At 37.8% G+C, this 26,552-nt stretch overlaps 1 protein-coding gene across 5 annotated transcripts in view; it reads left to right on the plus strand.

Moving 5' to 3' along the window:
- The window catches only part of LOC125463048 (proton myo-inositol cotransporter-like), a 111,113-nt gene extending 94,454 nt beyond the window's left edge, over positions 1–16,659 (plus strand). The window contains exons 8-12 of one of the 5 annotated variants that reach the window (XR_007249742.2): positions 6,728–6,849; positions 9,276–9,428; positions 13,316–13,617; positions 13,726–13,782; positions 14,114–16,659. Coding sequence is in view for 3 of the 5 variants with exons in the window: in XM_048553691.2 (XP_048409648.1) it covers positions 6,728–6,849; positions 9,276–9,428; positions 13,316–13,465; positions 13,726–13,835 (535 nt within the window). In the remaining 2 variants the exon portion in view is untranslated. Of the gene's footprint in view, positions 1–6,727; positions 6,850–9,275; positions 9,429–13,315 lie in introns of all 5 variants that reach the window. The other 4 variants (XM_048553694.2, XR_007249741.2, XM_048553691.2 and 1 more) reach the window with 4 other exon arrangements.
- Positions 16,660–26,552: the final 9,893 nt, after the last annotated feature.

Here is a 26,552-nt window from a genome sequence, read left to right on the forward strand (position 1 = left end):
ATTTGTGCTCTGCTTTTGCCTGTAAGGTAAATCTCACAAGGTGGGTCTTGCAGAATTATAGAATTCCTTCCTGAGAAACTTCTGGGTATTCAATTACGACTTGAAATAGGCAGTCATTCTCAAATTGAAAAACGTTGAGCCAATCAAGTTGAAGCTTTCTCGAGCAATTCCACGCAATCAAGCTTGGGCTGGAGACTTTTACTTAGTGGTAATAGCCAGCTGCTTCTCTTAAGAGACCAGGACTGAAGTTGTACCCTTAATCTGTAAAGATTCTCTGTCGGTTCTCAGTCTAGCTCAGGTCTTGCGCAAACTTAAGGGCTGGAGTCCAGAGCAAATTTTCTTAAAGACTGGTCCTGCAATCACTGAAATAGCCATGCTTGTATCAACTCCTTTAGAACTAGGCGACCAACCAGATGTTTCCTTTAATACTGTTTTGGATGTGGCTAAGCAATTTAACATTTCCAAACAGTTGTGCACTATCCTGGATACCATCCTAAGAGTTATTTTACACCATTTAGGTCTAGTGGGACTTTTACTGTCTAGAGTCCACACACCAGCATCAGCTACTGGCTTGCCAGCCCAGATCCTGAAGAAAATTTAACCATTTAGCCGAGACTTGGTTTTTCTGTGGGCTGACCTGGGATCCGTCTGTTCAGGATATGTTTTGAGTGAGTCTCTGCAATTACCTTCACTCAAGTGGTGTTCCCTAAGATCAGTTAAACTAGCAAGGAAATGCTCACTTCCATTGGAATATCCTATAACTCGTATGCTCCACTTGCCACATTTTCCACTGATAAAGCCAGTTGTAGTGCCTGTTTGAAGTCCAGTTGGGCTTAGCTAGTAGGTACTTTTACATGGTTACATCATTTATCCCAGTCTCTCATTTAAGGCTAAACCAAAGTCACATGCCTCTACCAGTCATCTTAACCTAGTCAAAAATCCCAAAACAGATTCCCCTGGTTCTCAAATTGCTTAGTAATATTGATATCTAATTCTGAGATGCTGATGCTTAGGGTCATAATATTCTTTAAATCTGTCAACTCTTTAAAGGTTTTAGTATCTGGCACTTCAGGGAAAATTAGGCTCCTAATAGCTGAAAAAAGCTGCAGGCCCACAAGCTGTCAGGAGAGTTACTTGCTTTTCATCTGCCCTGATTTCATTTGCCTAGAAAATGTAACCAATAATTTTCACAAACTGAGCCCACTCTTCAACAGCAGGGTCAAACGAGGCAAACTTCCCAAATAACAACACGACACTAAAAATGTTTGCCCCAATTCGAGGACGACTTTTGCAAACCAATTTCTTTAGGAGCATGCTTTTGTCTCTTTGCTATTGAAATAACTCTACAGAGGCTGATATTCCCTCACCAAGTCATCCAATATAGAGGGTCCTTGACGCTGATGCAGCTCTGTCGGAGCCTGTTCTAAGTGAACAGGATGTCCGACCCTCCTGTTTATATCTGTCAGCCAGGGCTCCTTGACTGGAGTAGATTAACACCCCAAATTAGGGAACTCATTCTATGATGTCCATCTGGCTAACCTCATTACAATCACTACAGCAGTGTCTTTAAAGCTTGGTGTTAGATCTTTTCCATGTTTAGCAATTCCAATAAATTATCATTTTTTTAAAAAAATCAGGTTTCAGTGAATAGTAGTTTTAAGAGTTGCAGATTGCCTTGAGCTTGTACCAGTCATTTGTGATATTGGGCCCTTTATTCATCCGTGCAGCCAACAAACGGCACGGAGAGTGTGACCACATGCATCAGCTGTGTACAACATATAATGTTAACTTAATATGCTGTCTGCAACACAACCGATGCAGAATGGTTTATTGTGAACCTTGATCTCTGCACTTATTTTTAGAGTCAATCATTTTCTCCCTTGAAAAGTGTAAACTAGAAATTATTTGTGAGCAACTTTAGACCAAGTATCAACTGAGAATATCCAAAAGGATGTGAATCGGTAAAATAATGTAAGATTGCTTAATGTCTTAGTACATAAGTGAAGTTGAGTAACAATGCCCTTGTTCACCAGATAATTAACTTAAACATGTAGGAAATAGAAATTATGGCATGCCTTCAGGACAATGACAAAGTGTACATTTATCTATTTGAGGGATATATGACTGGGGTCCTGAGAAGGTGGTGATGTGCCAACTGCATCCTTGAACCTTGAAGGTAGGCGACAATGCTGCAATGTATTTTCCCCAACGTGGATTAAAAAGCTTACGTATTTTTCTAAATTCAGATAGTACATGATCTGGAGGGGAAATTGGAGATGGTCCTAAATCACCTAATACCCTTGGCCTTCTAGGTGGAAGAGTTTTAGAAGATGAGTTAAAAATGTTTTTAATGAATTGCTACGGTTCATCTTGTAAATGATACACACTCCAGTTGTGGAATGGCAGACTTGGAAGGGTGAATCTTTTAAGGTGGTCATTAGAGTACCATGCAAAAATCTGCACAGATGCTGTGATGCCTTATGTTGACTTGCCCTGCCAAATGGAGATATTTCATCTCCATCCAGACTTGTGCCTTTTACTGTTAGGTAGAAAAGCCTTTGAGAGTCAGAGGGAAAGTTACTATAGACTACCCAATCTCTCATGCCCACCCAGATTGTTTATGTAGAAGGTCAATGATAACCCCTGAGGTGGTGGTTGGTAGAGAATTCAGCAATGTCAGTCATGTTATTGGTTAAGTGGATATGGTTAAGCATTTTCTACTCTGAGGTGGTCATTATTTGGCAGTTGAGTCAGGCTTGTTATCTGCCCAGTCCTGAAGTTTTGCTGCTTAGAAGTTGCACGTAAAATTGAACACTGTGCTGTTCAGCAAACATCCCTATTTCTGACCTTTATAATGGAGGGCAATGTATTTAATGAACTCATTTAAGCTTGAGGTACTGGAACATTTTCCTGAGGAATGTTTGCAGTAATGTTCCAGGAATAGATGATTATCCTCTGATAACCTCAAGTGTCTCTGTCTTTGTGCTAGTGTGATTCTGTTGAGTGATGAGTAAACGCACTGCAATAATTCCTGCAGGTTTCAGTCTTGTTTGAGCTCCTTAATGCCACTAATGGTCAAATGCTACCTTGATGTCAGGGGCAGCCACACTTGCCTCATCTCTGGAGTTCAGCCGTCTTGTCAGTGTTTACATGAAGACTATAATGACGCTGAGCTGAATCCATTGACATTAGTGGGTTTTCTCTTAACAACACCTTTAACCACTAACTCATGATTGCAAGTTAATTGTTAGGGGGTGATTGGCTATACTGAATTTATTTTGCTTTTTGTGGACAGGACATAACTAGGCAGTTTTTGACCTTGGGCATCAGAGGCATAACTTTAGTGGAACAGCATGGTTAGTTCTGTAGCACAGGTCTTCACAATAGCAATGGAGGTATTATCGGGACCCATGGTCTGTCTTCCATCCAGTGTGCTCATTTGTTCCTTGTGAACTTGGGCAATGAATCAAATTGGGACAATCATTTATTGTGATGATCTTGGGAGGACAGATGGATTGTCCGCCCAGTACTTCAAGCTGAAGATGAGTGCATATGCAGAGTCTTTTGACTCCAGCATCATTTAGGATGAAAACGTTTATGGAGCCATTTCTTCTCCATAGTTATTTAATTGATTGACATTCACAAAAGACTTAGTGCTTTGATCTGATCAAATGGTTGTGAACCATATAGCTACAACTACAGCATACGGCTTGTTTAGCATATGTATATAGTTAATTGTCAGAAGTTCACCAGGTTACCACCACCTTTTCTGATATGCAAGGCTTCCTTGGTTCATTAAAGCAGAAGTGAACCTCTTTCAGAAGTCTATTGTAAAACATAGGGATAAATATGCATCTTGCGTTGACAAGCATTGATTAATTGCCATGGGGAGAGATAATGATATCATGGTAATGTCACTGACGAGTGATATTTCAAAAATGCTCAGGAGATTAGGCAGCAACTGTGGAGAGAAAACATTTGATGTTTCATGTTGATGACTTTATTTCAGTTCTGCCGTTTGTTAACTGTTTCTCCTTCCACGTATGCTACCAGAGTTGTTGAGTATTTCCAGTATTATCAATTTTTCAGATATCCAGCAAAAAGAAATTGGTAAACTTTGCAGATTTAAAAAGGCCCATTCTGAGAATCCGAGCTTGTAAACCGTATGGAAATCTAATTCTGAAAATTGCTTCATACTGCATTTCATTACTGCAGGTGGTACTGGTTCAAACTAATAAAAAGGATTTAGGATTAGCCAGATTTTTAGCTTAATATTAGTGGACAACAGAGGTGAGTCATGGAGGTGAAAACTTGTGAATATTTTTTAGATCACTGCTGTATTGGGGGAAGGTATGAGGTCTTTCTGGAGAGGAGAACTAACTGATGTTATGATTGTATGGAAAGCTTAATGTCTATTGATGTGTAAAGCTAAAAGATGCATTAGAAATGGTGGTACAAGAAGGATATCAGCTACCTGAGAATTAGTTTGAAGTTTACAAGTAGGAAATTGTGTATGGTTAGTATGTAAAAGCAAAATGGTAGAGGGGAAAATCCATCTCTATGGAAGTGATGGCAAAATAGTAATTTCACTGAACTCGTAATCTAGTCGCCCAAATTATTACTCTGGAACATGCAGCTGGTGGCACTTAAATTCAGTTAATAAATCCAGAATTAAAAACTAGTCACAGTTTTGACTGTGATAACTGTTGTAAAACCCATTTCAAACACTAATGTATTTGCATGGAAGAAAATTTGCCATCCTTACCTGATGTGGCCTAAATGTGACTTTAGATCCACAGCAATACCATTGACTCTCAAATGACCTTCAAAATCAGCCACTTAATTCAAGGGTAATTGGGGATCAGCAACACATGCTGGCTTTGCCAGTGACATGCATGTCCCAGTAAAGAATGAAGAAACAAACAGCAAAATCTTGTTTTTGATCACAACCTCTGAAAATGTTGACTCTGTCTGATTGGAGTTCACACAAAACCCAAAAGTTGCCATTGTTTACCAGACTGCTTTGATACTAATGTGATATTGCGTAGTATTACTGGGCAGTGGGTTTGATGACCTGTATATATTTTGTTTTATGTTTTTGTCAAGACAGTCCCATTTATTGAGGTTATATCTCCTGAAAACAGTATGTTTAAGTACTGTTATACAATGCTCAGTATTAAAGCTTTGTTCTGGAAGATACCATTGCAAAGTGGTGCTGTTCTGCTTTCATAGGTCATAGAATCATAGAATCCCTACAGTGTGGAAACAGGCTCTTCGGTCCTACAAGTCCACGCCAAACCTCAGAAGATCCCACCCAAACCCATTTTCCCCCTATAACCCACCTAATCTACACCTCGCTAAACACTCTGGGCAAATTAACATGGTCAATCCACCTAACCTGCACATCTTTGGACTGTGGGAGGAAACCGGAGCACCCAGAGGAAACTCACCTTTCTGTTCGAAATGCAAGTTGGTAATTGTAGCACTTATGTTACTACTTATCATTCAGCCCATGCCCGAGTGTTTTTGAATGATGCATTCTGGTATGGATTTCTTCATGTTCTGAAGAGCTGCAAATGGACTCTGGGTTTATGATGAAGGGGTGTTAATTGATGAAAAACTTAAGTTTGATTAATTTGTTTTGTTCAGTTGTCTGTTATGTATGGAAACCCTTCACAATGTAGTCTCCAAACTAGTTACTGTCTTCAGGTTTAACCACGTGCTTGATGAGCAGAACCAAGGCATTTGGATCTCTTATGCATTTCATTGACTGAAAGACAAAATTGTTTCAATGTGTTTGTGCCTTTCGCTCATCTTGTTTACATCAGCATGGCTATGTGCCATATTCTGACAAATCCTGACTCCTCCAGTTTGAACATGGAAATTTTTTGCTCTCTGCAGCTCAATCAATACACGCATTCAACCTTGTTTTCTGTATTCACACTTATAATTACTAGAATGCATTTTTTTCAAAATCAATGAAGTTAAAATTTTCACAAAGACAGTTCAGAGAAAGGATAAAGAGATCTTCTCAGAGTTTCAGCAAAAAAAGTTAAGATTTTTTTTAGTAAAAGGAGTTGTTAGTGCATTAAGTGTCCTCTTTATAGGAAGTATGAGGCTGGTCCCTTGTGTAATATATGTAATAGGAAGATGGCATTAATACTTATTGCCTTGAAAGATGTTCATCTACACGGATACACTCCTGAAATACTAATAAATTTGGTGTCATGTTTGTGTATTGGATAGCTTATTACCTAGGTCAGTCTTTGCTATTCTGATGTAGACAGTCCTTCCAAATAATCTGTGTTCAGTGAAGTTAATCTGTTTTGATTGACCCACCATGCATTAATGTGATTAATTTGAATGCCAACAAAATGTATTTCTAAGTTTTTGCAGTTTCATATTGCATGCATATGTGCCATTTTTGGAAATTTACCACAAGTACAGTTGCTGTTCAAAACTATAAAATGAAAGGAGAGAATTGCATGAGCAACAGCAGAAACCTATATCACTGAAGAGCGATACCAACATTCACAGCCAGGTAGAATAAAAAGAGATGAAAAATAGTATCTAAGATCATCATGCTCCTTGCCCTGCCACCACCTACCAATAGGGGCATAATGTGGCTATATCCTCCAGAAACACCACCTGTATCAGGAAATGACGGTGAATTGACGTTATTTAGTGAATGTTGTTGTCCATTACAATATTCTGGTATCTATTTTAGATGCAGTAATGCTTCAGAATTTAAGAAAGAAGGCTTATCTTGGGCATACAACTTCTGCCCTACAGTATATTCTTGGACTGCATTACTGGGTCTTATCCTATATCTTGTCTTTTTTGCTCCAGGTATGAAATTTATTTTAAATTATTCCTAATCTGATTCTATTTAAATGATTGTATTGTAGTTCATTAAATGATCTTGAAAAGTTTTCAGTGGAAGGGAAATAACCTTCCTCTATAAGTAAATTTAATTCAAAGTTGCATTATTAACGTCCAGGTTTGCAGCTTGTGATGAGTCGTGTTGTCATTCACCTTGAAGATTCATGCCCAAATTTTGTATTCCACCATTATTCTTATTGCAAGATTGAAGCAAAACTTCAGATGACACCTTAAACGGAGAGAGAATGCTTTCATGTGAATCTTGTGATGTACCCTTTCCTCAATACCTGTTACTTTTGTGACAAACATTGTTTCTGGGATATCGAATTACTCTATTATCGGCAGGAGTTGTCTGCTCATAATAATTGTTAAAAGCCCTTTTTTAAAATTATTCAATACTACGTAGAACTATTGAGAAATAATCAAATTGATTGGGACAGAACTAACTGTAACAAGTTTTAAAAAATGGTGTCCACATTTATTAAACATGCTGCTGTCTGTTTTGATTCCCGAGATCTCGCTGTGGAAATTGCTGTAACTGGAAAATTGAAATAATACAGTCCATTTTTAGAAGGCACCTGAAATATAGTATACAGTTCTGGTCTCTGTAAGAATATAATTAAATTAGAAGCAGAGGACAATCACTCAACTGATACTTAGATGAAAGAGTTGCCTTGTGTGGAAAGGTTGGATTAGTTGAGACACAAGAAATTGTCTTGTAAAATTAAAGTGTGTGAGATTGGAATAGTGTACTGTCATAGACTGAAAACTGAAGAAGGGTCACTGGACTCAACGTTAACTTTTTGTTCACAGATGCTGCCAGTCCTGCTGAGTTCTCCAGCAATTTCTGTTTCTGCTTTGGGCAGAGAATTTGTTGACAGACAGGAAAGCAAGAGTGGGAATAAATAAGACTTCTTCCAACCAGTAGGCAGTGATTATTGGGATACCATAGGGATCAGTGCTTGGACCCTAGCAACTCCATATATACATATGCATATAATTTAGATGACAGAACTAAATGTAATGTCTCTAAGTTTGCAGTTGACTCGAAATTAGATCGGCGGATGCAGAAATGCTTCAGCATGATTTTGTCAAGTTCAGTGAAAGTGGACAATCATGTGCAAATGAGAGGTTACCTACTTTGGTAGCAAAAACAGCAGATTATTATCCGAACAGCGATAGATTGGAGAAGGGTGAGGTGCACTGAGAACTCTTCAACCACCAATTGCTGAAAGTAAGCATTCAAGGTAAATGGTAGGTTGGTCTTCATAGCAAGAGGATTTGAGTACAGGAACAGGGATATCTTGCTGCAGTTGTGCAGGGCCTTCACAAGACCATATCTGGAGTATTGTGTGCAGTGTTTGCTTCCTTATCTGAAAAAGGATGCTCTGGCTATGAAGAGAATGCAATGGAGGTTTACAGATTCTTGATTCTTGGGATGGCAGGACTGACATATAAGGAAAGATTGGGTCAGTTTGGACTATATTCACTGCAATTTAGATGAATGAGGGTGCATCTCATGGGAATCGATGAAGTTCCAACAGGTCTGAACAGAGTAAATGCAGAAAGGATGTTCCTGCTAACTGAAGATCTCAGAAACAGGGATTGTAGTCTAAGGGTGTAAGTTATGCTATTTAGGATGGAGATGAAGAGAAATGCCTTTAAACAGGGAGTGGTGAACCTGTGGAATTCTCTGCCACAGAAAGCAATTGAGGCAAAAGATATTGAATATTTTCAAAAAGGAGTTTAAACATAGTTTTTAGGCCTAAAGGGATCAGTGCGTATGGGGAGAAGTGGGAATAGGATACTGAATTCAATGATCAGCCATGTTCATTGAATTGCAGAGTAGGCACAAATGCCAGATGGCCTGCTTGTGCTTCTATTTGCTATGTTTCAAAGTTACCTGTATCCATTTTGGGGGTTTGAATAATGAGTGGCAATTTTGCACAGATACATAAGATCCTTGGGGAACTGGATAGGGTGGACAATGATGTCTCCTGTTCTGTGAGAGACCAGAACTAGGTGGCATGCTTTAACAATAAAATGGATAAGGCAGTAAGCAGAAAGTGTTTTTTATGTTGTTAAAAGCTTAAGGAGTAAAACTGCACACCTATAAATACATATTTTTAACACTGATATTAAAGTTGATCACACCATTAAAAAGGATACTTTGGCTAAACCATCATGCTTCAACTTTGCATGCTCAATTTAGTTTGAAACTCTGCTACTTACGTGGTAGGTATATATTCGTGCATTTAGGTGATGAATCAAACAACTATAGATGCTTTTTGTGGTGTTAATATTAATGGAAAGCAATTCTGATCTTAATTTTTAACTGTGCATTTGATTTTGCCTGAAACTAAGTACTTGAATAATGTTCAACCCTTTTTTAGGAATGGGTTCAATGCCTTGGACAGTGAATTCTGAAATATATCCGATGTGGGCACGAAGTACAGGAAATGCCTGTTCTTCTGGAGTCAACTGGATTTTCAATGTCCTTGTATCAGTGTCATTCTTGCATTTGGCAGAACATCTTACATATTATGGTAGGAATGAATTGTATTTTAGATTATTTTTCTAAATTATTTAAGTTATTCTAACTTAATGTTATTAAAGGTTTTAATTTTCACAACTTAAAAGCCTCAGTTACAATATCCTCACATAGACAGTAGAACATATAACTAACATAAATTAGTCCAGAATATTTGCTTTGTATTTTACCAACACACACACAATTAATGTCAAGCCAATCTTGAACAGAAAGATGTTTAGAATGCAGCATCTACATAGGGACATGCAAGTTAGAGCAGAGTAGACCATTTCTCCCCCCATACCTGCTCTGCCATCCGATGAGATCATGAACGATCTGACATTCCCTTAATTGTATGTTGCTGTCTACCCTTTGTACACATTGCCAATAAATAATGTTAAATGCAGCTTTAAATAAATTAATCCTTTCTCCACTGCCCTCAGGAAGTTTGCACACACTGACAACCAGTGCAGAGTGGGGGGAAAAAAAATTCTCCTCCTCTGTCTTAAATGGAAGATCCTTTTATTTTCAAACTTGCCTAACTCTAGTCTCTCTCATAATGAGAAATATTCTCTCAACAAACATCTTGTCAAATTCCGTCAGGATCTTGTGTTTCACCAGAACAGTCCTCGTTCTTCTAAACTCTTAATGAACATAAGGATAACTTGTCCAACCTTTCACCAGAAGATAACCCCTTTAACCTATGTCACTACACTTACACCCCTCCCCTACCACCCACAACACCTAACCTCTCACCAGCTGTCTTCCCCATTCCCAAATCCAGATTCAACTCCACTCTCCAACTCCCATGGACTCAGTTTGGACCCACTCCAGACCTGATCTGCCTTTTCTTTCCAAGCCTCCCCTACCCACCCCTTGCCATGTCACAGATCAATCCATTCCCACCAGATCTGATTTCTCCCACTCATCCCAACACCCCTACTTTAAAACATTGCATTACTTGGCTGGCTCCCTTGCCACCTTGCACCCAGCTGGCTCCCTACCCTTCCTGCAACTGAACCTTTCACTTACCTTACGTACTTACCATTTGAAAGTAGCTGTATGTAGTTCAGGACTTTTTTAAACGTCAGTATACAGCAGCTGACTGCAGGCTGTTTCTGAATTTACATAGCATTCATGACTAAATGGATGATTTCTTACATTAAACAGAAATAAATGTGTACTGTAACAGCCACTGCAGAGACATGATTGTAAAATAGCCAAAATTAAGGCATGGTTTGCTGCCTTCTAACACTGCGTGACATGGTCAGGATGGAAGTATGGCCTGTGCTTCTGAGAGAGCCCTGATTGCAATTTCCTGTTAGGAATGTTGTGCTTTCTCCTTTTTCTTTTAAGAAAAAAGCACAATGGAAAAATCAATCTTTTTACTGCTCCTTTTGAATTTGTGATTTTCTTCTCCAAGATGCCAAACATTCCTCGATTAATGGTCAATTTTACTTGGCAAAGGAATCTGAAGAAATCACTACTTTTGGAACATTATCTGGAAGATGTTGCTACCTGACGCTATCTTTCAGTCTTTGTCAGTCAGGATCTTTTCCAGTAGCATATCCCTGGATGTGTATGCCTTGCTAATGGTAGGACAAGTAAAACCGACACTCTGTTGAGAAGGACTCGCTATCAGTAAGAATTAAAAGCGTCTCTTGCTGTGTACAAAAGCCATCCTTTATTAAAGAATTGCTGCACCACTTCTTTCTAGCTTTCCATCCTTCTGAAATGTCATGTAGCTATGAATATTCAAGCTCTAATTTCAGTCACTTTGTAGCTACATCTCTGCAATGGTGTCAGAGTATTCATGTTTATTTCTATTTGATGAAACCAGTCATCCATTTAGTATTGAATGCAATATAAATGATAAAGCCAACAGTTGAGGTCTGTACTATTTTTGTAAAATATACCCATAATCTGTTGACATACTCAAGTTTGTATTCCCTATTACTTCCTAGCAGACTCTGATTTTGATTATCCCTATTGTTATTCTGTTCCCTTGCCCTGTCTTTTCCCTTTAATTTAACACATCTTCCCACATGTGATCTCTCATATCCATGGTTCAGTTTAAAGCTAAGCTTATTACCATGGTTATATGACTTACGAGAACACTGGTTCCAACATGGTTCAGATGTACGTTCATTTCAACAGCATAGCTCGACTTTATACTCATGCTAGTGCTTCAGGAAATGTAATACATTTCTCCCACGCCCTACCAGTTTTCACACGGCTGAGAATTTAGAGACTGTTACCTTCGAGGTTCTCCTTTTTAATTTAGCCCCTATCTGCGCATACTGTCTAATTAGACTTCCGATATTGTCATTAATGGATGTCTGCACCACAAAAACTGGATTCTTCCCTTCCCAGTGCAAGGTCCTTTCCATCTCCAAATCCAGTCCTGCTACTGGGCAAATAAATTAGGAACAGGGGTAGGCCATCTGCCCCCTCAACCTTACTCAGCTATTTGATAAGATCATGGATGATCTGATTTGAGTGTTCTTTTTTTCCTTGCCTTTATACCATTTCACATCTGTGGCAGTCAGGAATAAATCTTAGCCTTAAATATTTAATAACCACCCTCCAGTGCAATTTGGGAAGAGAATTTCACAGAAATGTATTGACTAATGGCCCAATCTTTGCTTTTCTCCGGGGTAGAAAATTCCAGTGATTAACAATCCTTGCACCGAAAACTGAAAGGAGATCTGATAAGCATTAGATATCAAGAGATGTCCAGATATAGTAAGAAAGTTGAAAATGTTGCCAATGAGAGGACACAGATTCAAAGTAATCTTTCTAAAGAAGCAAAAGTGATGTGAAAAGAGACATTTTCATACAAGTGTTTAGAATTTGGAGTGTATTCCTTCAGAATGGTAGAGTTCTGATGAAGAATCACCAGACTCAGCTTTCTTCCCTCCTGAGTTTCTCCACCAGTTTGTTTTTTTATGGAACAGGTAGACTATTCAAGGCATTTAAAAGGGAATTTGATGATTATTTGAAAAAGAAAAGATTTTACAGTTATAAAGTGGAGGCAGGAGAATGGCCTAAAGTGAGATGTTCATGTAGGGAGCTGAGATTGACAAGATGGGCCAAATGATAACCTGCACTGTAACAAATCTGAGATTCTGAGAAGCACTTCCTTCACATCACTATGAAAATGCAACTTGGAAAAATTTACTGTGAGCCAGTGTCTCACTGACTTCCTTCCTCCTCTTCCAGCTGCAACCACAAATGTCAGAGGGTCACAGCTGCAGATTTAGGCCATCCAATGCAAGGATTCTTCCATCCATGAGTGACCTGGTAGTTTTAAAACTTTCTAGTCTTCAGAAGCATGCCTTGATCTTGAGGCACCCTCTTCTATCTACATTGGTAGTGCACACCACAGTCCATGGGTACTGCCACCAACCTAAAACCTTTCTGTTCCAATTGTCTCTGTCAGCTGTGGAGTCCATATGCTGTGTTTAATAAGATGGTGTTCCCAAGATGATTTCTTTATTAGTTCCTTCCTCAATTTTCTTCTTGAGTCTTGCCATTAGCATTTGAGTTCTCTGCCTCTATTTCATTTGTCATTGTAGATTAAGAACCCAGAACCAGAATTCAGCCCATTTGTTTCTTCATGCATTGTCAATTTTCATGCTTTCAAAGTAATTTAAAATGTTTGTTCAACAGTAAGAACCAAGCCCCCCTCCTTAATTTTAAAATTTTCTTGTTGCCTTGTACATGTTGATTGCATTTGACTTGCTCAGGCCTACATCTTGTTTCATTATTGTAAGCATTGAACATTTTACCCAGTGTAGCACAGGCACATAGACTCTTCATTGTAAACCTGTGTTCATCAAAATTAATTTTTGTCTTCAATTTTGTATTGAATTACTTCATAATCTGCACTTTGTGTTTCAGGTGCATTCTTCTTGTATTCTGGGCTAACTACCTTGGGTTTGTTTTTCGTCTATGGGTGCCTTCCAGAAACTAAAGGATTAAAGTTGGAAGAAATAGAGAGTTTATTTGAGAACAGGCTTTGCACATGTGGCCTTTTGGATTCAGATGAAGGTCGGCACATTGAATATATTCGAGTGAAAGGAAGCAATTATCATCTTTCTGATAATGATGCTTCTGATATAGAATGATATTCTGCTGTGTCTTTTATTATACCTCTTACAAATCAAGGAATATTGGTGTCCATCTACCCTGCTTCTGGCTTGGTGTGTGATTCTGTACTTAGATGCTCTTTCTGTTCTTAAAACATTCTATACTTTCAAATTTTCTAACTCTAGTGGTTCTTTGTAAACCATTGTACTTTTGTTTTATAGCTTCTAGTCCACTTTGTCAAAGAGCTGAAAATGAAGATGACATTGTATGGTACACAGGTGGGCAACAAACATGTATTCTGAATTTTACTGATAACAACACTTGCTGTTGACATTAGGTTCTGTGTTGATCATTACACTGAAGATAAAAGATGCAGTGTAAAATTGTTTAGAACATATTGGTATAATGTTTCGCATCCAAATGATACTCAAATATAACCTTATTTCAAAAGGTAATTATATTAGCTTTGACACTGTTCTGGTACATTGTATGCAAATAGCAAGGTTAGTTGCAGTAGCCTAGTTATGTTGCATATTCTTCTAACAATATTCTGTGATGCATAGGATGTTTATACTTTTCTCCCTTTTGGTGCAAATGGATCTTATCTAGGTCTTCAAAGAAGTTGAGGAATTTTCTCAAGCAAAAGGTCAAGTTTGTCATCTTTGTCCACACTCATACATCTAATGCTCAAAAACAGAGCAAAGTTGGCAAGAAACATCCTTGTCTAGCGTCTTGGTAATGAATATCTTATAAACCTAAGTTACATAGAATAAACCTTTTTAGCTTCGCCAGAAGCAGGAGCTGAACGGAATTTAAAAGTTTACAGTTAATTGTGGACATAAAAATGGCATTTCTGGTGCTGAACACCACTGGCATACAGTTATTAATGACTGATTAGTGGAAAACCCATTTTAACAATTTATGTACATCATTCTTGAAGTGATTTTTCAGTTCTCTCTCAATTTAGTAAAATACATTTCACTACAATTGTCTTAAATCTATCGCAATCATAGAACTAAACCCATCTACTAAGTTAAAGTACATGTTTGCTTTTGAAATTTTATTTGAATCTTCTCCAGCACAATTTATTAGTGGTGCCCAGATCCATGATTACAAAATCCTATATTTTCTTAAAATCTCATTTATCCAGGAATTTTTAGCATGCAATTTACACTGATGGTGTTAGCAGTCGGCGCATCTAACAGGATAGGACCTTTTAATGTTCTAACAGTGCCAGCAATCATGTAATGATGCTTGTGAGGGTTTATAGTTCAAATTGGAGCAGATTTTAATTATAACAGTTCAAGTATTTTCCAGTGACTTACGGGGACGAGAGAATGTAAAATAGTATTCATTAGATCAGGGTATCCCTTTTCATGTATCATTTTATGCAACCTGCTTTCTGTGATCTGATTCATGTTTTTTTGGAAATGAAGGCCAATCATCTAGCGTGGCCTTTTACCAAAAAGTGGATTTATTAACGTCACAGTTTTGGGCAATGCATCACCATTTTTCTTTTGTGGCGCAAGATGCAAACTTAAACAATTGTGAAAAACAGTTTGCCTTAATTGAGTACAATGAAGTTGCTTTATTGCTGTACCTTCAAAGGTTTTTTTAAAATATGGAATCAGTAAAGTCAGTGACAAAATATCGTGCAGTAATTGGTTAGCTTGCTTTAGTGAGAACCAAGTACTTTGATGATTGGACTTGCTTTTGGGTTTTTCAATGGATGCACTTGCAGTATTTGGCACCATTTTATTAAACACAGTGCAGAAAATATGCACATTAAATTGATTTAATATCTGATCAAATTTGAAGGACGCAGTAATATCCTGCAACAAAATGTTCCTGCTTCAATTGGCAAGTTGAATCTCTGTTGCTACTTAAAAATATACTTGACAGCATTGTATGTAAGAAATCAAGGTTACCAAAAAGATCATTCCAGTTAGTTTTTTTTGTAGTACATTATTAATTTTATATACTTTGTTTTATATTTTGTATTCACATTAAATGAGATGGAACCAGTCAATAAAGTATCCCAGAATTCAGTCATTATTTAAAGGAAAATACTTAAAAGCATTAAAATATCAATTCGAACAAGAACTATGTTCTGCATAATACCTTAGCTGTTGTACCAGTTTTATTTCAGTTTATAGACATATGGTATGTTTAAAATGTGCAGTTTATTCCTAAAAATGAGGCGTTATAGCGCAATGCTGCAAGTGATGACCCTGCAATTGGCTCAGTAAGGTTGAATCCGACCTGCAATCCCAGACTAATTTACTACTTTACCCAGTTATTAATATGCCATGATTTGGTGGATGTTAAGATCAAATTAGTGGTGTTATTTCAGTGCTGCTGAGAAGATAATGTTTACTAATTATATTGATGAAGAATGACACAGATACTCTTAAAATTAGTATTTATTACAGTATCAGGAAAGAATTATTCTACAGTTATGCTTCCCATGTTCAGAGTGTCTAACTTGCTCGAAAATAAATAATCCTTACCTTCTATCCTTCCATGTTCATGATAGCAATCTTTAAATGCACATCATTACCGTCTCACTTAAGAAATCTAAAAAGGTAAATGAGCTAGGTATTTCTAGAAAGATAAAATAAGTTTACCTGCAAAGTTGACAGGCAATAATCTGACCATGTTACAAAAGTATACTAATTATTAATGTTTTCCACATGAATATTCTAAAATTTGGCCCAAGGAAACATGAATGCTGTATTAATGTATCACTAGCATCGCATGTGTTTCAACCGTCCATCCGATATATGACACAGTTAAAATGGATGAATTCTTCTGTGTTGTAACAGTATATTTATTCATAATTAGATTGGTCTAATTGCTTTAGTGATGTAATGTTGGTGCCAGAAAGACTATTAAAAGATTATTAATTTAAAAGTTGGAGTTGCATATATTTTTCATCTAGAGGTATATGTGGATCTGTAGCAAATCTCAACTTGAGTTATTTAAAAAATGTTCTTGGTTTAATGCACTAAGAAATTGCACCTTCCCTGAATTTATGAATTGTATTTCAGCATTGCAGTGCAATGAAGGCATCTTAATATTTGGGTAGTTTATGTAAATGAGCATCTGATGGGACATTTACTGGATGATGGAACCGCAAAATAGCTTTTTTTTTTTTTGAAGAAATTTTGTCACTGGTTAAATATAGTGGGATTGCCAAGGTAAATTATTCTTGTGATCAAAGAATTGAGTTCCAAAGTTTTATGAAAAGAAAACAGTTTAAAAAAAAGTAGATGCATTTATGAATAATATTTGCTAAGTCTGCAATGCAGGTATTTCTAATCACTTGTATAGCACTATTTAACCCTTTCAGATTGGTGCTAAAATGAAATGGACCAATAATGTGAGTGGATTAATTCTCCGAATTATTCAGTGTGCTTTTGACATTGTTTAAAATGTATCAGTAATTGACATGAACCAAGAAATTAACACTGAATTTCAATTTGACAGTGTTCAATTTGATTCTAATACCAAACATACAAAAATATTATAATTTTGTGAAATACAGATTTTAAATGAGGAACATAGCACTATTGGATGTACTATTCCGCTATCTTGGCAATTCTGACATTCAATTTTTAGTAGGTATTGGGGATATCTATCTTCACAGGACATAAATAAAACTTTATAATCAAATTTTGTAAAAATTAGTATTGTAAAATTAGAGCTATATTTGTTACTTCATGTTATTGTACATGTTTTAATAGGTATACTTTCTATGAAATTATATGGATTGAGTTAATGGATTCTGATTCATAAATGAACCTGTAAAAGGAGAAAATAAATATTAACTGATTACCTACATCATTGTCATCTTCAAATTTAATCTGATGATAGCAACTGACAAATTGTGAAACATAAAAATGTTGATGGCACTATTATTGTGCATGAGGATCTGCTTTATTTAAAAATAACAAAACAGAACATGACCAAATATTTTTCTTTAAACCTTCAAAATTTGTAATAGTTATGATATTGGATATGCAAGCAATGTGTCTCTTCTGCAAAATGCAAACCTCAAAGCATTAAACTCTGATTAAATTTAAGCTCTTCTGCTATTTAGAATATTCATTGAACTGAAACGCAAAGAAATTTTGCAATATCATACTGTGAAAGGATGCTTTATTATTGATGTTAAATTAGTTCATGCATTAATACGTTTCATTAAAAAAAGAGCTAGGAAGCAGAAAATAATTTTTTTTAGTGTAACTTTGCCCTATCGATACATTTTCTTTAGTCACCCCAGCTATTATCAAATTAACAGAATTGATCATGAATATTCATCAAATTAGGTTAGGATTTGTCCCCTAGACTCCTATTTTAAGTGACTAAAGAAGACTACAGTGCAATGGAAAATATCACTGTGGCTACTAGGATTAATATTCTTCTGCTTAATCAGAAAGCTTGGCATTTCAGAATGGGTCAATTGAAAAGCCTAAAATCTTCAATACTATTTAAGCATGGTGCAAAATAATGATTTTATTGATAAAAAATGTGAGAATATTAAAAATCTGGATAAATTATTTTAAAACAATCCTGACTAAACCTGTCTTTGTACATCAGTCCTACCATCCCAGTAAACAATATGGTAGGCCTTCACTGCACTCCCTCCATAGCAAGAACATTCTTCCTCCGATCAGGGAGCCAAAACTGCAGACAATATTCTAGGAGTGGTCTCACTAATGCTGTGTATAATCACAGCTAAGCATCCTTGTTCCTCGACTCAAATTGTCTCGCAATGCAGGCAGACAGACAGTTTGCCTTATTTCTACCTGCTGCACCTACATGCTTGTTTTCAACTGGTACACAAGAACAGCCAGATCTGTTGGGTGAGAACGTGTCCCTGTCTCAATTTATGACATTCATACAATAATCGCTTTTCTGTTTTCACTACCAATGTCAATGATCTCATATTTATCCAGATTATACTGCATCTGACGTCTAACTTGACCCATTAAAATCACATTCTAGCATCTCTGTGTCCTTCTCACAGCTCACCCCTTTGACCCAGTTTTGTCTTCTGCAAATGTTGAGTGTATATTTAGTTCCCTCATCTAAATCAGTAACATATAGTGTAAATAGCTGGGGTCTGAGTACTAATCCCTACAGTATTTAATTTGTCCCTGTCTGCCATTCAGAAAAAAAAACTTTATTCTTACTCTGTTTCCTGTCAGCTAACCAATTTTCTATCCATCTCAGTACAGCTACCTAATCCTATGTACTTTAATTTTATGCATTAATCTCTTACATGGGACTTTGTTGAAAGCCTTCGGAAAGTCCAAATAAACTGCATCCACTACATCCCCCTCAACTCTACCTGTTATATCCTCTAGAATTCCAGTAGACGTGTCAAGCATTATACTGTTGTGAATCCGTGCTGAATGTGTCTTAAGCTCACCACTGTTTAAATTCTCTGCTATAAAATCCTTGATAATGGATTTCAGCATCAGCCCACTAACCGACTTAAGGCTCATCTGTCCATAATTTTCTCACTATCTCTTTTAAATAGTGGGGCTACGTTTTCTACAGATTTAAGGGTTGCTATAGTTCCAGTATCTAAAGAATCCTGGAATATGACCAAAAATGAAACCTTAATTTCTAGGGCCACTTCCTCCCTTATGTACTCTGCAATGTAGATTGTAACAGCTGTTAACTATTAATTTGTGTACCTTGTTTGGACTAGATTAAACAAAACAGGAAAAGAAAAACAAACTTTGGTGTTGAGTTTGAGCCAACATTTTGACTGTTATGCTTTCTACATGGATGTCCTTGAGCTAATTGGTGTAGCCTGTTCAAATGTTCCATGTAGTTTTAGTCTCAAATTATATCCTCCCTCACACCACAACGAGACATGAGGTCGATGCCAGCACACAAATCTTGATAAAGCACACCACAAGAAGTGGCATAAAATCTGGGAGATGTTTCATTTCTGCTGGAGAACCAGCTTTTCTTTGAATGGTCAAAAATGATTATTCAGCAGCATCAATGCACTATTGCAACTTACCTTTTTATAGTGACTACCCCTGTAACCAAAAAAAAAGCTTGCATCATGGTCTGAAATATGGCTCCAATTCTTCTAATTTGGTCAATTGTTTTCTATTTTAACTCTGATGTTTTGGGGTTTTCTTTTGATGGAGGTTCCTACAGAGTTCTCCAAGTATAGGAGTCCTCGTAGATAGTAGTGGAGAGAATCTTTGTAGAAGCCATGTCTCTCTCTCCATGGCATTAGTTGCTGTTTTCTAGTGTTTAATTGGCCAAGACCTCTACAAAGCTACGTGGAGAAAGTCAGAATGCAAGGGGGTAAATAGATGAATGTTTGAGTCTATAGGGTGGGTCAAGGATGCAGTGGATAATGAGGAGACACAAGATTAGAAATTGCCAGAGAAACTTAGCAGGTCTGACATACATAGAAGATGTATTTGGGCTGTGTCAGCAGAGGCGCTGGTGATGGGGTCACAGGAAGAATCGGGGAGTATGGTCTTGTTTGCCTGAGAGTTAGAACTGGTTTAATCCTTCTGTCATTTTCTAGGTAATTATTCAGGCTAGTCTCTGATCTCTAAAATGTCTGGCTCTTACTTAGAGTTGAAGACATTTTTGGAGTTTTTGGTATGTAGGGAATTGCCAATCTGAAGTTTAAATTCCCTGGGCTTCCAAAACTACAATCTCTTATTATTTTGGAGGGAAAGGGCAGATAGATTTTTGTCAGCTTCACTGTGTGCCTTCCAGTATTTTGGTGTCATGCACAGACTTGGCTGTAGTATATTCACTTTCTTTATCCATGTCAATAGTATATGGTAAATAATTGTGGCCCCAGTAATGATCCCTGTGGGACTCCACTATTTACAGCTTTCCATCCTGAAAAAACCCTCCTTCTCCCTCTGTCTTCTATTAATTGGATTGTATTCATTAGAAGGTTGAGGGGAGATCTAATAGAAACATACAAGATAATGTATGGCTTAGAAAGGGTGAACACTGGGAGGTTGTTTCCGTTAGGCGGGGAGACTAGGACCCGTGAGCACAGCCTTAGAATTAGAGGGAATAAATTTAGAACGGAAATGAAGAGACATTTCTTCAGCCAGTGTGTGGTGGGCCTGTGGAACTCATTGCCACAGAATGCTGGGGAGGCTGGGATGTTAAATGCCTTCAAGGCAGAGATTGATAAATTCTTTGATCTCACAAGGAATTATGGGCTATGGGGAGAGTGCAGGGAAGTGGAGTTGAAATGCCCATCAGCCATGATTAAATGGCAGATTAGACTTGATGGGCCAAATGGCCTTACTTCCACTCCTATGTCTTATGAATTAGTGAATCCTCTGTGTATGTTAGTATACTTACTACCTACAAAACTGTGATACCTTTATCAAATGCCTGAATATCTGAAAATCCCAGATATCTCCACTGCTTCTGTTACTTGTTTGTTACCTCCTCAAAGAATTCGGGCAAATTTGTCAGGTATGATTTCCTCTTTGTGAATTCATGCTGAATCTGCTTGATTCTTTTATGGATTTCTCAGTGCTCTGCTATGGCATCCATTACAACAGATTCTCACTTTCTGCAATAACAAATGTTAAACAACTGGCTTGTAGTTACCTAATTTTGTTTGTTCCCTTTCTAAATATAGGTATTACATTATTCCAGAATCTCAATTTCTGTGAGATTTTCTTCCTCTGCGTACACTATCACCAGGTACATTTTTAATATCTTAGGACACATCCCATCAGACTTATTGGTCTTTCGCATCATTTGTTTCCTTAACACTTTTCTCTAGCGATAGTTGTACTATTTCCTCTCATTTTGGGCCCTTGAATATTCTAGTAGTTTTGAAACTCTTAGTGTCGTCTATGAAGACTGATGCAAAGTATTCAACCTCTGTCACTTCCTGGTTACCTGTTGTTATTTATTCTCCAAAGTATCAATGCTCACTTTGGCTTCTTTCTTCCTTCTTATACATTATAAGCTTTTGTTATCCATCTTCATAATATTTGTAAGCTTCCCCTGGAAGGGACCTTTTTGCTTTGACATGATTCATTAATCTTGCCTCAGTACCAGATCCACAATAGCATGATCCGTAGCTGGACTCTCAACATATTATTCCATCTGACTAATCCGATCTCTGTGAAGATTACATCATCGTTGTTTAATGCACTGTTGCCCTACCTTTACATCAAGGACATTTCAGAGATGACCACAAGATTATTCAGACCCCGATCTATCGGAGTAGCCCACAAACCAACAACCATCCTATGACAGCTACTGACAAACATCAAGGATCCCATACCCAAAACCACCAAACTACAGTAATATACAACAAAATACCATGCAAGGAATGTGAGAAACACTACATAGGCCAAACCAGAAAAAAACTGACTACACAAATATGTGAACATCGCCTACGCTCTAAGAGATGACTAGTTCTCACTGTCTCACTACACACGGACAAGGAGGGACACATTCAATTGGGACAACACAACAATAATTGCAGAAGCCATCCAGAGACACAGCAGGGAATTCTTAGAGGCCTGTTATTCAATTCAGAACTCCATCAATAAACACTGAATTAGACCCTGTACAGACCACTGAGAAACAGAACTTGAAGTAATACCAACCACCCCAGCAAACCATAGCATATGAATAACAAGTGGAACAGAACATGGATGTTTCACTGGAGGCATGCTGCCAATGTTACCTAGTGGGGTGATGAAATGTTTGCAACCAAACCCACCGGCTTGGTGAGCATGTCTACAACCTCGAGAAAATCTAATCATCCTGGAGAAACTGAACTGAACTAGTCATTATAAAACTGTGCCTACGAGAACAGATCAGAGGCAAGGATTGGTGTGGCAAATAATTTACCACCTGATTCCCCAGTGTCCGACCACCATCTATAACAAGTGTAATGCAGCACCCTCTTTTTGCGTGAACGTGTACAGCTTGAATGAAAAAAACAGCCTGTCTGATTGGCATCTAATCTACTACCTTCATCAATCACTCCATCTACCCTGAATCTCAGTGGTGACTGTGTATGTCATGTACAAGACACAATGCAGCAAGTCACCAATCTCCTTTTGACAGCATATTTGGAACCCACACACACAACATAGAAGATCAAGGGCAACTAAAGAACTAAATCACCATTTCTTCATTATTGCTGAGTCAAAATCCTGAGAGATTAACATTTCTAATCTGTACATGTGGAGGCAGGGCACATGGCTGAAGTAGTGAATGAATATTTGGCATCTATCTTCACCAAAGAAGCAGGTATTAACCAGGCCAAAACGAAACAAGTGGATATTCGGTCAATAGAGTTCAAAGGTGATAAATTTTGAATAAACTATTGGTGCCCTGAGTTGACAAAGCATCTGAATCAGATGCAATGCATCTAAGGGTACTGAAAGTCTGGCTTGGTGGGCATGTCTATAACTCATCCACAAACCGAGGTACAAATCTTTTCAAAAACTTTGGAAATTGCAGAGACACTAGTCATGGTTCTTCAGTCTTCTCTGGACTTTGATATGGTTCCAGGGCACTGGAGAATTGAAAACAATACACTCTTGTTTAAAAAAAAATTGCAAAGATAAACCCAGCAAGTACAGACCAGTCAGATAGACTTCTGTAGAATAACTTGGGATAGAATAAATAGTTACGTGGACAAATGTGGATTAAATAGGGACAACCAGCATGGATTTATTCAAGGAAATCAGAATAGAATCCCTACAGTGTGAAAATAGGCCCTTCAGCCCAACAAGTCCACACTGAACCTCAGCATCCCACCCAGACTCATCCCCCTATAATTCACCTAACCTGCACATCTTTGGACTGTGGGAGGGAACTGGAGCACCCGGAGGAAACCCACACAGAGACAGGGAGAACGTACAAACTCCACACAGATAGTGGCCTGAAGCTGGAATTGAACCCAGGTCCCTGGTGCTGTGAGGCAACAGTGCTAACCACTGCCATGTTAGCTAGTATTCTGTAATATTTTCAAGAGACAACAGAGAGGGTTGATAAGGATAATGATGTTGGTATGGTACACATAGAGTTTCAGAAGCAACTCAATGCAGTTGATGTGAAACTTGAAAACATTGTAAACTGTGTGGAAGATGGTGTAGAACTTCAAAAGGATATAGACAAGTTTGTGAAGTGTGACAGTAGGTGACAAATTTCTGAGAAGTGAGAAATGATAACTTTGGTAGAAAATGGAGAAACAGTATAAAATAAAGGATACAGAAGCAGAGAGATGTGGGGGTATATGTGCATAAGTCATTGAAGGTGGCACAACAGGTGGAGAGTGTGATTTATCGTAAATACAGTATCCTAGACTTTGTCATTAATGGCATAGAGTACATAAAGGTTATGCTGAACCTGTTCTAAGTCAATTGTTAGTACTCAGTTTCAATCTTATGTACAGTTTTGTGTAACACATTTACTGAAGGATGGGAACATAATTTAAAAGATTGTAGGATTCTCTGGGAAGCTAGGGAGGAGGTGGCAGAGCCTTTGGCATGGATCTTTGAGTCCTCATTGTCTACTGGTTTAGTCCCAGAAGACTGGAGGATTGCAAATGTTCTGCCCTTGTTCAAGAAGGGCAGTAGAGATGACCCAGGTAATTATAGACCTGTGAGCCTTACATCTGTGGTAGGAAAAGTTTTGGAAAGGATTATAAGAGATAAGATTTATAAGCATCTAGCAAGCAACAATTTGATTGGAGAAAGTCAACATGGATTCGTCAAGGGCAGGTCGTGTCTCACAAACCTCATTGAGTTTTTTGAGAAGGTGACTAAGCATGTGGATGATAGGGCAGTTGACGTGGTGTACATGGACTTCAGTAAAGCCACCCAAGTTGATAGTGCTGTTAAAAAGGCTTACGGTGTGTTAGGTTTTATTGGTAGAGGGATTGAATTCTGGAGCCGTGATGTCATGCTGCAACTGTACAAAACGCTAGTGCGGCCTCACTTGGAATACTACGTGCAGTTCCGGTTGCCCCATTACAGGAAGGATGTGGAAGCATTAGAAAAGGTGCAGAGGAGATTTACCAGGATGTTGCCTGGTCTGGAACGAAGGCCTTATGAAGAAAGGCCGAGGGACTTGGGTCTGTTCTCACTGGAGAGAAGAAGGCTAAGAGTGGATTTAATAGAGACATACAAGATGATCAGAGGATTAGATAATGTAGACAGTGAGAGTCTTTTTTCAAGGATGATGACGTCAGCTTGTATGAGGGGGCATAGCTACAAATTGAGGGGTGATAGATTTAAGATAGATGTCAGAGGCAGGTTCTTTACTCAGAGAGTGATAAGGGAGTGGAATGCCCTGCTTGCCAATGTAGTTAACTCAGCCACATTAGGGGCATTTAAACAGTCCTTGGATAAGCATATGGATGATGATGGAGTAGTGTAGGGGGATGGGCTTAGATTAGTTCACAGGCCGGCGCAACATCGAGGGCCGAAGGGCCTGTTCTGCGCTGTATTGTTCTATGTTCTATGATCCTCAACGAGCCAATGCAAACACAATGGGTCAAATGGCCATGATTTACACCATTCTTGTCCTGCATCAATACACTACATGGTATGTTCTATAGACCGTCTGTTATTTTTAGAAAAAAGGAACACTTTGCAAGAAAATTAGAAATGCCAAAACTAGAGAGCAGTTATAATGTAAATCTTTAATTATCCTTATATAGAATGGAATAGTAATAGTGTAAAAGTAATAGAAGAGCAAGAGCTTCAGTAACATTTTCAGAAAAATATTTTAGATCAATATGTTCCTAGCCCAAGGAGATAGGCTAGGAGAAGGATCTGTTTCTGGTGAATGAGGTTGAACCAGATTAGTTGTCTTTCGTGGAATATTTGGGAAATATGGTATCATAAGGCTAAGAAAACAGGATTTTTTTTGAAAATGCCAATTTGTGCATAGAGCGTAAACTTCATGCCCTTTTATTGTGTAGGCAGAAAATATTTAAAGGAGATATATTTGGTTTTAGCTAAATCTAAATTGTTTTCTCCTCTTCCCCTCCCCAATACAAAGGCTCAGCATGGCTCCATTGACGCCAGCGTTCTTACTCAAGTGGCTGTTTCCCATGTGAACAATCTGTTGAGTAATTCAACATTCACACAAAAGATTAGGTTTAAAAGTTCTGGAATCCATTTAACATATGTCTGTATCTATGAACAAGAAAAATCCTTGCAGATTAGATTAAATCCAAGGATCAATTTTGTTTGTTTCCCATAGAATAAGCCATACAATGTATTCATGCAGTCAGCCATCAATGGAATAACAAAGTTGTGCTCCAGTTAAAGTTCAGGAAAAGTGAAACACTGTCTTAATGTAATCTATAGATTCCCAACACGAAACTGAATGTGAAGGACTACAAAGTTTACCAATTCATGGCATTTTGGTTATTGTAGATTCTAAGCAATTTAGTGACTAATTACTTCTGATCAATTATATTGTTAATTCCAGATAAATTAGAGACTTCACTTTCATTTTGAAGGGTTGGCTTTAGCTTTTGAGTCTCTGTACTTTGAATTTCAGTCTTGCTGTGGCTAGCAGGAATCCGAGATCTATTGCATATGGTGATAATTTTAGTATTCTCATCTCTTCTGACATTGAGGCATTTTGTGTCATCCACTTCCTCAAAATTGTTTCGAAAGTCTGATCTTTTTCAGTGAATCCAGTTACGTTTTTGACTTTCAGCTAAACAATAGGAGTATTTAATTGATGGACTGCATTGTTCTCCATTGGTATGCACAAGATTGCTGCTGTCATCACTGAGACTGTTTGGTTCTTTGTCAGGAGATGAAAGACACATTGTAGCATTTGACAAGTTGCACTGTATGGCAATATCTGACCTCTTCACGCACACGAGTGAGAATTCAGTTTGTGTCCATGCATTTTGAACCTGAAGTGATTTGCTGTCTGAAGTGTTTTGAGCTGAAGTACAAATTCCTGTTGAGTAATTCATCAGGGATGGAACAAACTGATCGAATTTGTCTTGCTGTTTAGTAATAAGCAC

The sequence above is a fragment of the Stegostoma tigrinum genome, chromosome 25, assembly GCF_030684315.1.
Source record: "Stegostoma tigrinum isolate sSteTig4 chromosome 25, sSteTig4.hap1, whole genome shotgun sequence".
In the NCBI taxonomy this organism is placed as follows: domain Eukaryota; kingdom Metazoa; phylum Chordata; class Chondrichthyes; order Orectolobiformes; family Stegostomatidae; genus Stegostoma; species Stegostoma tigrinum.